Raw genomic sequence first — 17,326 nt, forward strand, 5'->3', positions numbered from 1 at the left:
TTCACACTATACGACTGCGAAAGTTTTGCGTCTAATTTGATTTGGGACATGCACACAAATCGGTTGTCATTCTGAACCACAGTGTTCTTATGTGTTTAAACAAAGGGAGCATCTAGGACGACTTCTATTGCATCTTAAACGGCAACAGAATGTGATTAACTGCCTGGGAAAGTCCAAGTCGTCCTCAACGGTGGCACATACATGATACAGCGACGGCCCCACAACATGGAGCGTCTGAAATCCAACCGAAATCCTCTCCAGACTAACTGAAACATCACCGTCTGGAGTATGATGGCTGAGATCTCTCTCCATTTCTAAGTTTGTGCTTCCTAGTCTATCCTTCATGTTAATTATTTTACAGTTTCTTGCCAATAATGTTTCCGTAGCGAACTCCATGCGGACATTGTGAGTTATCACTTCTGTTAACCTTCAGCAGGTACGGAGAAACTTTCCTTGCTTTATTATCGGTTTGCAGGCCACTTTGAAGATAATACCCAACATTACTTTCGGGTGACTCTGAGGTTGCTTGTTCCTCCTCCTCCCAGTGTTGAGCTGAACCTGCCAATGACCCATGCATTACATATCAAACCCCACTGATGTTCAGGAAAAAAGGCTTTACCCAATAAAACCCAAATAAATTGACAAAATAATGACTGTCAATTAATTCAGAGCTGGCCTTTTAATGCCTTAAGTTAACTTCTGCCTAAAAGAGAACGGCTCTCAGCTTCCAAAAAAAGCAAGACTCGTCATTTCAACAAAGCATTTTGACATTAAAATGCTCAGATTTGAGATGAATCAAAAGCAGACGACTTCAGTTCAGTTCCCTGTGGTGTAGTCTGACCGAAATATTAACATGGAAATCTTGACTTGCTCTCTTTCAAAGACTAATTAAAAAAACAAATAACATTCTCTTTAGGCGTACAGTTATCACCAGCCTAAACAGCAAGTTACAACAGGTACGTGTCCTGCAACGTGAGACACCTCGAAGAAAACAAAAGCTTTAATAAGACTGAAGTCTGAAACGGACTGAGACTGCAGGGGCTGATGGCCCCCAAACTAACCGCACCGGCGAATGAAATCGAGCTCGTCTCATTGATCGAGTGTTAAAGAGACGGCAAGAATGTGCAGGCACTACAGGAGACCTCCTCCATTAATCTGAGTCAGATGTACGCCGGTCACTTGCCGAGTCATTTCTCATACTTTCAAAGACAAGCGCTGGATCCGTAGGGAGTCCGCAAAACGACAAGAGGTGACTGGTTTGTGTAACCTCATTAAACAAATGCCCTGTACAAATAAACTACAAGTCAGCAATACCGTACTGGGTTTGGGGTTGAATTTCAAGTGATTGAAGCAATTTCTATGCATTCTTTTTGCAAAACGGCAACATCCCCGGGCACCAGCAATACAAGTCCTTGTATGTGTGAATGTTCACATACGTTTTCAGCCATGACAGCAGTGTAACAAACGTGGTAAGCCAGAGACAAGAATCACATCCTATGGTCTGCATTTATCCAAGATTCGTAAACGTTTGCTTTCACTGTGCACTCTGGTCTCACTGAGAGACGCCTACATTGCAGTCAGGTTGGTTCTGATCTGTCTCGGGAACGTGATAATGCTGTGATTAATACCACTTCTCCCCCCCCCATATAAAGAAAAACACAGCATTTGTAATGTGAGGCAAACTCTAAACAAGCGCATGAAATGGGGGCCAATAGAACAGGCCTGTGAGGGAGGCGTTGTTAGGTTCTGGTAGAGCACATATGGACTGCAGAACTTGGGTCTTGTCCTATGGGCTGCTTGTGATGCGAGTTCATCTCTGGTCTCCTTGTGGGGATGGGGGCTGGGAGGGGGGGTGGTGTCATCCCATGACTTTGCCTGTGCTCCTGGGCCGGGTATATGTCCATGTGCAGTAGGTAGCCAGGCCCTATGGGCAATAGCTCTGATCGCGTGTGGGATGCACACCAGGGCCGTTATGTAAAGAACCAAGGACAGAGCCTATTTTATTTCACTTCTGGGGCTCTTAATGTTTTGAAAGGCCTGCATTTTCCTGTTTTGAGGCACAAAAATGTGACTAGAACTTGAAAGAATTGAGAAAGAGAAAAAATATATAACAATGTATTTTGTTGATGGTGGAGTAAATGATACTCCAAGTAGATAGGCAACAGTTTTAGAATAAAGTTTTCACATATTTGAATTGTTTGTAGCTATGGCAACTAAAGTGTCATATTGATCGGACAAGCTTAAAGAGTGATGTCACAGTTGAAAAACTGTGCGTGTGTGCATGGTTGTGATTAGGAGCTCCAGCAACGTGTGTGTGTGGCACAGTGTGACACAGTGACAGCGTAGTCTGAATCCAATCCTCCAGTCTTCATCTTAATCTTTTCTATGTTCCTTTGTCATTTATTCCAAACAATGCATTTTTTTTCTTATTCATTTTGTTTTTTTTCTCTCATGAGTCTTGCCAATTCTCCCAGAGGACCGGTGAGAGAATGAGCTTTGGCCTCTGCTTCCTGTCATCTCTTTTCATGAGGATAAACCCCCCCCAACCCAACCACCACCGCCCCCAGCTCCTCACCACCCCCGCTTTGAGCAAGCAAGCCAAAAAAGAATCAAACTGAAAATTAAAGCATAGCAGGCAACATTTCTTTTTCCATGTAAAAACTTTTTCTCTTTGTTTAATTCTCCGACAGTTTCTCTAAACATCACCGAAGCTCTGCTTTCCTGCGTAAGATTTGCATTCAAAAGAACTACGAAAAACCATTATTTGACCAATCATGGTTGTATATTTTAACAGATTCACCTCTAAGGTTCAGTAACATACTCATGGGTACAACTATTCAGTTTTTAACCACATGCAAACCGGGAGCCTCTAAAAACATATAAAACATTTATGCACAGTGAAGAATTAATGGTAGCAAGCCCCAGTCAGCAGAAAAATGGCACATTTTCATGTTTGGCTAATGAAAAGGACGAGAGGGCAAAGTGAACTAGAGTGGGGACTGGAGGGAACGGTGGTGCAGGGACCTACATCTGTGAAAGAGGCTGGTGCCATTGGAGGGTAAACAAAGGGCTCAAGTCACAGAGCCTGAAGGCTTGATCGCCATGGCAATGGGCAGATGAGCAACTCTGAGACACACACAGTACTTTAATCAGCTGCAGCCTCAGCACAGTGTGTGTGTGTGTGTGTGTGTGTGTGGGGGGGGGAGATTTACATTCCATATCCTAAAAGACCCGCCATGCGCCCTAGTACATAAGTGTGTGTGCATCGGAAGTCATAGCATTTCATTCCAGTTAAATTACTCCAAGAAGTCTTTGGTATGCAAATGTTCCTTAAGTGGCATTATTACAGAAGCCGCAATGGCCGGTTAAACCTTGAGTGCAGTGTCTGCTCTTTTGCAGTCTGATGAACAATGAAAGATATATTATTGTCATATTTGGCCCTCTCATCCACACTGTACTCTGCCTTTTGAATCCTTCGCTCGTGAAAGTGAAGCGGACAGATCGTACTCACATTTTAAGAGTCTAGAGGCCGCATAGAACTGAAGGGGATCTGGGGTTGTGGTCACTCTGTCTACTGGGTTTTACGGAGTCAGGTTTCCGGACATCTAGAATGGCCTGTAGATTATATTTGTACCCATTCTTAACTTAAGTCAGCTTCATTTTTTTCTTCTCCCATTTCCACAGCTGTATATGGGCAGAGTTTACATAAAAAGTAGCCAGCAAAGGCCTTAGTCTCAGAACCCGAAGAACAAAAGGTTGATTCTGGCAGATCGTTGACATAAGATAAGGTGACAAGGACCTGGAATCATTTTACTTTCATTGCTTTCATTTTAATGCAGCAAATCATATCAAGATCAATCTGGCATGAGTAAGACGGGCCAGCAATGAGACTTCTAAGCCGATAGCCAACTGGTGCCTCCTCAATGGGGCGTGGAGACGAGACAGAGCATGGTCTGAAAGCCCAGCTGACAGGTCAATGTGGGGAAACGCTAACGGGTCTTCACCCCCAGACCCAGCGTGACAGGGATCGGCTCGCGCCTCTTATTATACATTCCACCGCTCTCATAAAAACACCACGGCCCTGCTGTGGTTTCAGACACCACCCTGGAGAACCAGGACTTCACCGAAAGAGGAAGAAGGACTTTAGTGTTCACTGCAAAACAAACAAAACACAGCCTTTTTAAAACAAAATTATAGAATATTGTAACATGGGACCTTTCAATCTAGATGAAAGGTTTTAGGAGGATTTATTTGCGCATTCATAGCGGTGGGATTAACTTCTGACTGCCGTGTGGTCACTCTGGTGCGGGAGATACACTTGTAGGAGTATCAATGGTAGCCGCAGGGTCCTTTCTGCCTTTCAGGCAAAATGCAAAAACAAAACAAAACAATCTGCCCTCAGCACATTTTAAAATGCCAAATAAAAAATAATACCATAGGGAGGCAAAAAAATCAAAGCTTGATGCATTACAGCCTCATTTGCCGTGCATTATGCCCTTTTTTCCCTCCTTAACTGAGAGGGCTGTACAATTATAATTCAATTCAATTCAATTCAATTCAATTCATTTTTATATAGCAACACAAGGAGGAGAGGAACCAAAAACTCCCAAGTAGGGAAATTTAATGACCATCACCCTCTCTGGTTTAAATCATCTTAAACAAACAGACGCAAAATACCCTGTTTGAATACTGCGGATTGCTAATGAATAAATAGCAGAAATGTAGTAATGGGAGGACATAAGAAAGAGATTCCAAGGACCAGTTTGTTTGGTTTTGAATTCTCCTGCTGGGGTGTGTATATCCTGCTTCATGACTGTGTGTGTTTACTTTGAAGGAAATCATTTTCTTTTAAACATTTGTTTTAAATACATAAATGATGACTTCTAAAACCAGTGCTGCATGACGGTGTTCACACAACACTATGAGAATACAGGAACTTTAGCTATTTATATTTAAGGGACTGCCAAGCATCAGATGAGCTTCAGGCAAGGAGATGCGTTAATGCTGGTGTGTCCTGCTCAGGTTCACGGCATCTATACCCCAGTAATCGGGGGGGGGGGGGGGGCGTGCTCTCTCCCCAGGAGCTGTGAGCACATCTGCCTCTGGCCAGGCGATTCGCTCAGTTTTGCGAGTGGCAGCACGTCGTTATTCCTAACGAGGGGCTCGCGCCGCTGTCACCCCAGGGCCGCCGATTCCCACAAGTGGTCGACAAACCAGCCCCATACCGATCTGACCCGTGTACACGCCCGTCTGTGTGCCTTCATTCTCTCGGGACTCCCCAGTCCCCTTCCATTTGAGTACAGAGAACAATCAGATTCCAGATACGAATAAACAGCACATTTTGCAGCAAAAGCAGCATGATATTTCTTTCCTGCTCTCTGCTTCTAATCAAATCACTAAGACATATGGAATATGTGAGTAACAGGTTATGTAACTATCCCAGTCAATTTTCTTCCTTGGGAATATATGGTCATTAACTCTTTATGGGGTCTCCTTGGTGTCTAATTCACAGGGTTCCTTTTATTTGCCTCTGCCTGACCTTCTCTGTGACATTCCATGGAAAAGCAGAAGGGACACCCTGCCACTTTATAGCCAGTTAAATTACACTTTGATGTTTTCCCCTGTTTTCGACAGCAAGTAAATGGCTGCCCCTAGTAAACATCTGACCCTTGCTAACTCAAGGGGCCTGGTGTTGACACGGCAGAGGCTGAGAACACTGATTCCCCTACTGCCACTCCAACTCCGCTCTGCACAGAGAAAACTGTGGGCCATAGCGGCCTCTGAATCATTCATTCATTCAATATTTCATTCATTCATTAAATATTTCTTTCATTCATTCATTCATTTAATGCTTTCATCTACCCACGAGGATACCCAATACATGTATTTATCAAAAAAGGAATTCTAAAGATGTATAGTCTATGTTGGGGAAATTTTGTTTGGGCTTATATGGTAGTCATCCTGTGATTTATAATTTAATTACATTAAAACATGAGAGAAAAGATCATTTCTAAATGTAGATGTCTAGAAAGGTTCTCTCAGTGCCATATGGAAGCCTAATGACATTTTCTAAGACATTAGGCAGACTATTTCTGCTTATGGTGCTGAATCTGTGAGAATCTTGTATACTCATGTGAGAACATGCAGACACCTTCATGAAGGACCTTTGAAAGAACTAATTTGGGTTGCAAAGTAAAAAAAAAACTGGGACGCAGTTAAAGCTACTTTACAAGCTGTGCTCCTGCTTTACAAACGGGTGTGAAAGCAGGTTAAACTGCCAATTAGCTTCCCAGTTCACCCCTTTCTCACCTGCTCATGAACCCGATTCGTCTGCTGAAGGTGCATCCTGCCTGTCAGCAAGGCGAGCAACTCTGTTGTGCAGTCTAATCAAATACCGGCATATCGGTGGAATTTTTCTGGCTCCTTCCTCGCTCTCAGTTCAAAGCAATTGCATCATTACAGACCATTTAGGCCTCTTAAGGTGTAGAGGAAGAGAAAGAAAGGAAATCGAGTCCAGATTTCCTCCTTTTCCACAAGCGTGATGATTGGAAGTGATGTTATGGAATCTTGGCTCGTGAGTCAGAAATGTGAAATGGTTCTGTTTCAAAACGCTGTAGAGCAGATTCACCAAAATGAAAAACACCCAGATATCACAAGAGTTTTGTTACTTTCGGGTTTGGAGAGTTTTGCCATATGCTTCCAAGAGTCTTAGCAGGAATCCCTGGTCAATCCCAGCAAAGAGGAAAACACGCAGGCTTCGGGTATGGAGTAAAAACAGGGACCGCTTGGTGTCCAGACCGGAGGGGACAGAGCTGGACATGGAAATGGAAATAAAACAATGGTCTTGACAGGACAAAAACAAATTTTGATTTGGCCAAATGCAAAGGGAGGATTAGGCAATTTTGGTCAGGCTCCCAAACTGTGGTCACTTAGAAAAAAAGACACTGGAGGACAGAGCTGGTGTGTGAAGCAACAGCAGGCAGGCAACAGTGGCGTGGACAGAGAAAACTGTCACTGACCTCTGCGGCAGAGGCACCCATCTGCCTTTCTTACCTGATTCAGGTAGAAATGAGGCACAAAGAAGGGATGAATACTGATTTTTAAGAAGTGGAACATGAAAGTGCATATAGCGGGCAAGTGTTCTAGCAAAATGGTGAAGGTGTCAGTCCAGTTACTGTACCTTGCGCTGGGAGGAGCTTATGTGAAGATGCCTGGTTTAATCTATCTGGCTCTTCCCCAGCCCTGACCCAAGGTGGGGTCCGTGTTGAAGCTTCCCCAGCATGCAGACCCAATTATTAATCAGGACCACAGTGCTGAGCAGACTTCTCAGTCAGGGCTGGTCGCATGAACAAATGGTGGAGACTGTCACAACAGCCTACCTCTGCCAAAAATGATCATTGATGTGGGGCATAAACAAGAGCTTTTGATCTGCCCTGGGGCCCGGATCTCAAGCGGCCTGACAGGCTTCCCATGTGGAGGCAACAGGCTCGAGGCATTTGAAGGAACAACTCCAAAATATTTACGTTTGGGCGCATGTGCTTGCTTGCTCATGCTTAACAGGATGTGTCAGGTCCAGGCAAGAGGCAATGTGGGAACCATTATACAGCCCAGCCTCAGCTTCGTCTCCAAGGGGACTTAGCGTTCAGGGTCCAAAGAAGGCAAACAGAAACACGGACGGCGCTCGCCTCGCGGCAAGGCTCAAAACCAGGACGTTGGGCTTATTCATTTATTTATTATTGAGGAAGTCTGCTTATAGAACAAGAACATTCTGCATATCCTGCTTCCATTATTAAGCTCATTATATCGGAAACAGAGAAATTACTGTGACAGAGTAGGAGGGATCAAAATCAGAGGTGACATGAAATACTGCCCTGTTGAGGGGGATGAGAGGCTGCCCCACGGACTGAGATTTGGGTGCGGACGGTAGGGACAGTCCCGACCAATATGGTGGGAGTACCATGTGTCTCAGGGATAGGGGGTTTGGGGCTGAATGGGTCCTTACAACAAACCTTGAGCTTCCCATACATATTCTGAGCTTTTTTATGCTCATGAGGTCATGCTCATTGGTCAACTATGGCCCATGTGGCGAGTGTTTAGCAAATAGCAGCATGGTTCTTGGAATGAGGGGAGGGTCACATCATCATGACATCATCACAGGGTTGCCTAAATGTTAGGGTGCTGTTTTTGGGAGCTGCTGCTCCCATCCAGCTAATTGGAAAGGGTTTGCCTGAACCTCAATTGAGGAATTTTCATAATCTCAGCACCTCCCCAAAGCATGTATCCAGGCTGGTCTGAAATGCTGGACCAGAGCATTAAGGGTGGGTTTTTGGTATGACCAGTCTATGAGGATTTGGATATCGTACTTCAGGACTCTGAGACGGCATGACATCATACCGGCCACAGTAGACCTATTTGTCATCTCTAGAACATTCCAAAATGGAGAACCTGTTGACAACAATAAGAAAGTTTTATGTCCGGACCTCAGGCTGACAGATACAGACATCACCGCTGCCAAGAACAGTTCGGTAAAGACAAACAGGACAGGAAAAGTGACATTTACCACAAATAGTTTATGCAGATTTATGCATAATGCCCAATGCATATTTCCAGGGAGCAGCACACAAAATTATCGCTTAGGCCTCTTGTTCCTGTACTGTTCTATAATGTTGGAGATGAGTGCAAGGTTGTATGGTGTACCACAGGCTTGTGTTATTAGGCAAGAGAGAGCCCCTGTGGGGGTTGGTGGTCACTGGTCCTCGGACAAGAAGGCACATGATTGTCGTCATGACAGGAAAATCCCTGGGAGACCTGGAAGAGTCTGTCATTTTCTGATGGTTTACAATTAGGCTGCGGGGTGGCTGTTTGCTTAGTTTTAGGCCGGAGGCTGGCTGTCAGTAAACGGGGCATCCCTCAGGGGCAAACAGGGTTAGACAGGAAACAAGGACGGAGCGTCACATGGTTAGACATCATTGCAGTATGTAGCAACAAGGTCTGTGGGCACTAGCCAACTAACTTAAAAATAGGGCTTACCAAACTTTACAAAGTGTATGGACAGTACTTTACATGAAATTGTCCTAAAACAACTAAACTGAGATTTAATACATCATGCATTACCATGCTGATTAACAGAAGTCTGGAAGTCTGACACCATTAGATATGCAAGCATTAATCTTTAGGAACGTGTCGGATAAATGTTTTTCTGGAGAACATCTGGAGGTCACTCTGTCTTTAGTAGGAGAGTTATACTAGCTGTGCAAGTTTCAACTCTGTGTCATTATTTATAAAAGTGTGGGATAATTGCAGTGGGTCAGTCTGAGCCAAAGAGCGATTAGCTACAGAGAGTAACGACCTGCAGGCTTTTCCTCAGGTGGATACTCTGCTCTCTGAATTCTCTCTGCTTCTTCCACATTTAAGCCAAGTGGCTTCCCAGTGGAGCAATTTGAGCGGGGAAGGATTTTCACCAAGATGTGTTTCCTCCCAGTTTAAATACTGCAAGGAATGATACCGTGAATAAAATGACACGAGCGAAGAAAGGAGGATTAGGCCATAATTCACAGGATGAATGAGTCTGGACTCATGCGGATATGAATATTTGCACTTTCAGTAGTTTAGTGCGAACCAATACACCCGGGTCATATGTATTCATGGTGCTTCAGTTTGAGCTACACCTGGCGCACAACATGTCTGATCTCCCTGGGCACAGCTGCCCCCTGAGAGCTAAACTATCCCTGTTCGCTGCACTCAACACCAGGGCTTTAAAAACACAAACTTTCGCATAAGAACTAACACTCTTTCCCTCACTCCACTCATTTTTTTCCATCAAAAAGACAGGGGTGTTTAAAGGCTTATAGAAAATCCAAAATGGGAAAAGAAAGAGCACTTCCTTTTTGGAAAAATTTAATCCATTATGAAATATATGCAAAACCTGTGGTAAAGCACAGAAGAAAGGGAACTTATATGGAGTAAATTCACCCTCACTGTGTATTCCAGTGCTTCTTCCTGCATCAATGTTTCAATATCATGTGAATTGTTTTAACTCACTTTGCAGCATTTTGGGAATGATGCTTCCGTATCAGGAAGGTTTTTAGATACCAAAATGTACTGGAGAGAATCCTGACTCTGTAGAAGGTCAGTTAGAGTAAATATATTACTGACCGTGTTCTAATGTCTTCTCATCTCTCTCTTTCTAGCCAAAGACGGCACTGGACTGACAGACTCCGAGTTGCCCCCGAATGCTGATCCTGCAGGTATGGATGGCAGCTACCTCAGTGTGAAGGAGCCTGGAGCCAAGGGCCCTGCCGATCGGCCAGGACCCGAATTGACTGGGCCTCTAGACAAGGGCGAGGGCGAGAGCAACAAGGGCAAGAAGAGACGCAACCGGACCACGTTCACCAGCTACCAGCTTGAAGAGCTGGAGAAAGTGTTCCAGAAGACGCACTACCCGGATGTGTATGCCCGCGAGCAGCTGGCGCTCCGCACGGACCTGACTGAGGCCCGTGTGCAGGTAGGGACCGATGCCGACGTCTCCCCTGACTTCAGCACTAGGTCATCCATAACTCAACAAAGCAAAGACATAAGAAGCCATTCAGAGGAGAAAACATTGTTTCGAGACAGAATGAGACAATGCACCATGTTTCCTTTACAAGTCCAGGGCCAGAGCCAGGTCCTGTACAATATGGTGGCCAGACTAGACCCAGTGAGTTTCCTGGGGTCGCACTGGGGTAGTATTCTGCCAGACGTGAGCATTATTCATTATTCGCAATCAAGTTGGAGACAAGTCATGATCGACTGACTGATGAGTTGGGCAGCGCTGGTTTACAGTATTAAATGCTCCATATTTGGTTTTTGTTCTTTGGTGAGGAACGGCAACTGGGATGTTCATGTATTTACTGGGGAGGGAGGGCATGGCCAATCCTGGCCACCTCCTCGATCTGTCTCTGTGCAAGCCAGGATCCAATTAAAAGACCATGTGCTAATTATCCTCTGATATTATCCTAGACATTACTATGTATGTGAGGGGAAACACTAATGCAGACAATGTTGACCAACATGGCAAAGTCATGGACACGGCCTACTGGTGCAGGGAGTAGGTTAGAAGGTCCAACCCCATAACCCTCACATAGCATTTGAAAAACCAGCTGCAGGGTAAACCTGTGGCAACTGACAATCATGGAGACCACCCCTCATGCCTCATGCTCTATCCACAGTGCTTGGATTTAGGCTGCTTGTTCTTTAATGCCTATTGCAGGGCAAAATGAATCCCACTGTCTTGGAGCAGAGGGGTCTGAGCTTTCATCCTCTGCTGTCTGTCAAACTATTGGGCCGGGGGGTGAACATTCCCCATCAGCCCCCCTTGTTTGTGGAGGGCAGACACAATCCCGACATGCCATGCCGCAGATGTGCAGTTGGCGAGCAGATATATAAGAGAAAGCTTGGCAAATTGTCAGAGAGTGTCATCTTACTCGGCAGAACTATAAAAGGAGGCGGATGGCTGAGATGGGCCCAGAACCATCTCAGAATTTGTTGGCAAGGTGGGAACAAACGTAACAATGAAACACAGGAAGAAGCCTAAGGTGGAGGGAGGTATAATTTAGTCTGGAGGTCTGGAGCTCAGGTCAGAATCATAGATTTGTTTTAATGAGTTTCTTTACTGCTCCCAGAAGCTCTGTTAAAAAAAACATTGGATCACAGATATTCCCCATGTGGTACCATCAAGCTATTTTAGCAATCTTCCAGTTTGGCTCCTCTGTACTATTCACATACTTTTGTTTTATGTGGTGTTATGGGTACAAGATGGGATGGACAGACGACAAAAACTATTAGATTTACATAATATCAATGGAGTGCACTGAAAGAGCAATCAACCATGCCCCAAACTTTTCCATGTCATACAATACAAAAGTAACATTTATTATTGTGTGCAATAGTTCTTAATTGCAACTGTCATTTTTTAAAGTGTAGTCCTGCGTCTATGACTATGATCATAAATTATTTTTGATGGTTCAAATACTTTTATTCTTTGTGGTTATGATAGATATCACTATTTACTGCACTAAATAGCTCATAAATATCATACAGATATATGAATACAGATGCTCCCCAGGTTACCATGGGGTTATGTTCCAATAAACCAATCGTAAGGGGAAAATATCATAAGATAAAAATGAATTTTAATACTGTACACCTAACCTAACAAACATCATAGCCTAGCCTACATTAAATATGCTTAGAATACTTACATTAAGCTGGGCAAAATCATTAGCACAAAGCTTATTTTATAATAAAGTGTTGAATATCTCATGTAAATTTTTTTGAATAATCATATCCATCGTGAAGTCAAAATATTGTAACATGGATCATCATAACCTGGGGAGCATTTGTACTGTGCAAATAAATATTGTAGTAAACGGTACTGATAAAGTGCTTTATGAATAAATTACTTTAATCGACATTTTCAAATTTAATCAGTATTTCAGAGTGAGCTTGAACTTCCTCTCGGAAGAGATGGCACAAGCATTTATCTCTCACCCATCTTGCTGAGAACATCAGCCAGCTGTACTATTGTTTATCTGTTCCCTGTCCAATGATTTCAGACAGACGAAGGGAGTTCTGCTTAATGCAGTACGGGCTCCAGCCGCAACCGAGAGTTCAGAGGTTAAGGGTTTCCTCAAAACTTCTTTTTGATGATCAAACCAAAGTGCGGTTTGGACAAAAAGGCCCCATCAAAAAATAATCTGACATGGAAATCAAAGGCACTTTAAGATGCCACATTTAATTTGAAGTGTGCAAAGAGAAGCAGTCAAGATAGGACAAACAGCTTTGTGCAAAGCTTAGAGAAAATGACCCGTATCTCCTATGAGGACAACCTGGGAAATCCACTCTCAAGATGAATTCAATTAACGGCATATTCTAACAGGTACGGCACCGACAAATGTGTAAACATTCTTCATGACTGTATTTCCTAACATTATCAAAATAGCAATCAGAATTTGGAAAGAAAAATTAACGGAAAAAAAACACCGTCCATGATTTATTTATTTGACTTGCTACCTGGCAGACGATGCTGTTTGGTTTATTCTGAAAAGCCCGTAGGTTCCAACTTTCCTAGAGATTATTTGGTCTTTTAAATCAATGCACGAAAACAAAACCCATAAAGAGAAATATTTACCAAATTTAAGGTAGAATCAACTCCTATTAAACAATTCACCATTTTATTTTACTTACCCCATGAAATACAGAATAACACACTAATTCCTGATGTGAACTTGAACTCACAGGCTGGGGGGGAGGGATCTACAAATTTGCATGGTGTGACCTGGGTCCTACATAAAGGTGTGTTTGAGAATCTACAGTCAGAACATTGGCGCGTCGGTCGAGAACAAAGTTTGTGGTCCCACATCAAAGGGGCCCGTTCCTCTAACAGTGGGGCCGCCGCGCCACATTTTTCTACTATTTCTTTCCACGCTGGAACATAAATAAAGCGTCCTAATAAGGCCGTGAGCCGCTTTAGCTGTCAACGTCTTTAGCAATTACTGTGTCGCTCCAGCGCGTGTGGAACACAAGGGCATTTATTCCCTATGAAGAGCCACATTCCCAGCAGATGTTTGGGAAATAAAACAAACAAGTAAATAGTTTTTGCTGGCGGATAACTGCTCCTGCTCTTGAGCAGGGTATGGAGAAAGGCACTGAGGGCATTAGCGTGTACACAGGGGGGGGACAGTGGGATGGGGGGTAAGACTGGGAAGGGGGTTTGGAGTCACAAAGAGCACGTCTGACTCCATAATGGCCTGCCGTGATCTCTCCTCCCAGCTCTTTGGCCTTTCTACTCCCCCCCCCCCCCCCGCTGTCGTTCAAAGCGGTGCTCGCTGGGACTGCTCCCAGGAAGGAGTGCATGAGAGGCCGGGGGCCTGAGAGAGGGGGGAGAGGGCGGGAGAGCCAGGCCACTGCCTCCCGCCCGGCGTGCCTCTTCAGGGGTTCGGGGGGGGGGGGGGCAGCCTCAGAAAGCCAGGGGCTTCGGGATCAGGAAATTAAACACGAAATGAAAACAAAGCCCGGGTTTGAACGTTCTCCCATCTCGCTTTCCAATTTCCCAAATTCCCCCCTCAGATTTAAGGAGATGGAAGAAGAGAAGAAAGCAGGAAAGAGAGAGAGAGAGAGAGAGGGAGAAAAGAAGCAAAAAGGATCTTTTTCTTGGGTCTTATCTTTCACCCAATGAGTCCACATTTGAAATGGAGGTTCTTCATTTGACTTATGAAGAGATGTTACTTTCTCTCTGCACTGTAAATGAACAGAGACATCTTCAACAAAGCTTCCTCTCTCACTGAGGTGACATAGATGCATCCTCTCCAAAAAAAAACCCCAAAACCTCAAAGATGAACAAAGGACATGTTCAGAGCCCAAATGTATAGCAGCCTTGACTGTACCACCCATTAAAAAAAAAACAGTGAGGTTTCTTGTGAAAAATGTTACAGTACATCAAGCTTCAAGAAGAAACATGAGCCAAAAGACGACAGACAGCTTTAATCCTCCAAAACCCTCCTTAAGACATTTTCTAAACAAATGACATGATATCAAGGCATATTGCTCCATGACGTTAAAGCGCAATCAAAGTTAAGCCAGTATCAGGTTACTTGGATACAGAAACATTGTAGGCCTTCAGGGTGAACATCAGAATACAGCCACTAAACCCAATCGAAACACTGCCTCTACTTTCATATTCTTTGATTGATTATGCCTCCATTAAATATCTTGGAACAGTATTTTTAGGTCCACATCAGAGGTGATTTTATCAAATGAAAATTTCTGTGGCTTTCTGAGAAAAACAGGGTGCACCATGGGTAAATCTCTCTAGGACCTGATAATGCTTTGTGTTGAAGATTCTTCAGGAAGACACTACTGCTGCAGTGTTTTTAGGAAGCCATTTTTCCTGATTGCTTACTCCCTCAGGAAACATGAAGTGTGGTTTTATTATAATGTACTTATGTACCCACTTTTAATTAGGCTTCCAAAACTCTAGGCAAAGCCCATGGGCTGGGGGGATGTCAGAGACTGCAAAGTTGGGCTGATTGGATGGGGAACTTGAGCACAGATTGGAGGTCGTTCTCCGTGACGAGACAAGATTGGTCTCCACTTTGAAGAGGCTACTTAGTGCGCTTAATGGCAGACACATCACAGCAATCAGCAAATGAATGCAATTAAGCAGAAGAAAAACGAGCTTGGTTTGGTTATGAGGATCACGAGGAACAGGGCCTCAGTGACGTCAGGAAATCAATGTTAGATTGACAGGCTGGTGTCTCCAATGGCGTTACTGACACTCTCATACGTCCCGCCAAACCTTGCAGTTGATTGGTTGTTTTTTTTCCCCCCCCCATTAATGACAGGAAATGTCTTCTGCACATATAAAACGTTTTCCTTGATTTACGGGAAGTTTGAGACTCTGAGGCACCGCTGTCTATGAAGGATGAAAGACAGTGAGAAACCGAACGTGGATGGCTTTGAAGATGAGGAGTGGGAGGCGGGGGTGGGGGTGGGGGATTACGCCCCCCCACAGTAAATGCAAGCAATGCGTGTGCATATTTGGGAGCCGGGTGACAGGCCCTTGTAGCGAGCTGTAAAAGCCCCACCCGTGCCCTGACCTTGTAAGTACATGGGGGCAATGAAACCGTGGGTGTCACCAGAGGGAGGCCTCGCCACAGCTGCGTCCGACCTGAGCCCTGTCGCGGGGGGGTGAGTGCACCAGGGACCCTCCGGCCCGTCACGGATGTGGCTCCGGGTCAGCTCCAGGTCGAGCCCCGACTGTAAAATCCTGGAACTCTTTACAAGATTCCGCCCCTGCTCAACTTCACATGGGCCACGCTCACTATACCGTGTTGTGTTTTTGGGACACAATCGGAACTGAAATTCACCAGCGAAAGTCTGCCAGCCTTGACTGGTCTGTTAGTCCGAAACCCAGATTTACAGCTCGGGGAAAAAAAAACTTCACGGTGATTCCGCTTCTAGCAGTAAGGCACCTTGCGTAAAACATCAATAGACACTCTGCCCCACCAAATGTATCCTGTAAAACCTTGGCTCTGTTACTTTCAGAATGCAGCTATATATATCGCAAGACATATTTACAAAGGGGCTAAACGTGGAATAGTTTAAAATCCCATTCAAAATTCCTACTAGGCACAGAGATGAATCACCAGCTCCCACAGACTCAGGAATGAGATATAAATTCATTGAAGGGTCCGGCTTTATAGTCTGCAAAATATATTTGTTCCGATTTTTTAAGTGTTGCTATTATAGCCCAGTTTCCACCAGTATCAGGGTTTCAAGATGACAGAAGACGATCTCTGCACGGGGGCTGGTTTCCAGATCGCCACTGGGGGGCTTGCCTAATGAGGATGCTCTCAGAGCCAAGTAGCCCCCTGCAGGTCAAACACAGAGAGGCCCTGGGCTTGATTCCTAGCTAAAATGTAAATGTTCTCTGCAGACCATACCCACCCGCCCATGAAACATTCAATGAGCATCGATATCTAAGTGTGACAAAGATTAGAAAAGTGGAATGAAATCTGAGTGATGCTTTTGTTCGTAAACATTTTCCAAGTCAGGTTTACCCTGATGTTAACAGAATCATTGAAAAGCTCCATGTTAAATATTAAGACCAATGTCACTTACGTCAGTGGTGAAAAAAGGCAAACAGAATCTAGAATATAAAGCTCGAATAGGCATAGACAGAGCAGGCTGAGCGTGGAACGGTATGTTAAAAGCATGACAGCGAAAACCTACGGCATGACTTTCAAGTGCTGTGTAAGTTATGGGTCCTGCTCTCTCTTCATTCCCTCGATCAGGCTGTCTAGTGATACACAGCAGTTCTGGTTTGGATTAAAACCTTGTACTGTACAGGCTCATCTGTACTGCCAGCAGTGTTTACATGGATTGCCAACTGCGGGTGAGGCCACACAGCCCAATGTGCAAGTGGTCAGCTGGGATGACATAGTACTGAATTGTTCTCTTGTGCTGATAGTTCCGCTCGTGACCCCCAGCACATACCTTGCTCCTGAATACTGGGCCCTGACCTCCAGTCTTCCTGCAGGTGTGGTTCCAGAACCGCCGCGCCAAATGGAGAAAGAGGGAGCGCTTTGGCCAGATGCAGCAGGTCCGGACGCACTTCTCCTCGGCGTACGAGCTACCCCTCCTCACGCGGGCGGAGAACTACGCACAGGTAACCCTGGAGAGCAGAAGAGGCGGGACAGGTGACGGGTCACACACAAGCTACGTAGATATCCCCATCTCTCAGGTGGGCAGCTCTCCAAAATAGTTTTACTTGGACCACAGTTACTTG

At 44.7% G+C, this 17,326-nt stretch overlaps 1 protein-coding gene across 2 annotated transcripts in view; it reads left to right on the forward strand.

Annotated features, from left to right (window-relative positions):
* Window positions 1–17,326, forward strand: part of alx4b (ALX homeobox 4b) — a 33,617-nt gene that overhangs the window by 9,805 nt on the left and 6,486 nt on the right. Inside the window, exons 2-3 of one of the 2 annotated variants that reach the window (XM_072698182.1) lie at window positions 10,191–10,504; window positions 17,078–17,281. In XM_072698182.1, coding sequence (XP_072554283.1) covers window positions 10,191–10,504; window positions 17,078–17,281 — 518 coding nt within the window. The remainder of the gene's footprint in view (window positions 1–10,190; window positions 10,505–17,077; window positions 17,282–17,326) is intronic. The other variant, XM_072698183.1, reaches the window with a different exon arrangement.

This window comes from Paramormyrops kingsleyae, chromosome 13 (assembly GCF_048594095.1).
Source record: "Paramormyrops kingsleyae isolate MSU_618 chromosome 13, PKINGS_0.4, whole genome shotgun sequence".
In the NCBI taxonomy this organism is placed as follows: Eukaryota; Metazoa; Chordata; class Actinopteri; order Osteoglossiformes; family Mormyridae; genus Paramormyrops; species Paramormyrops kingsleyae.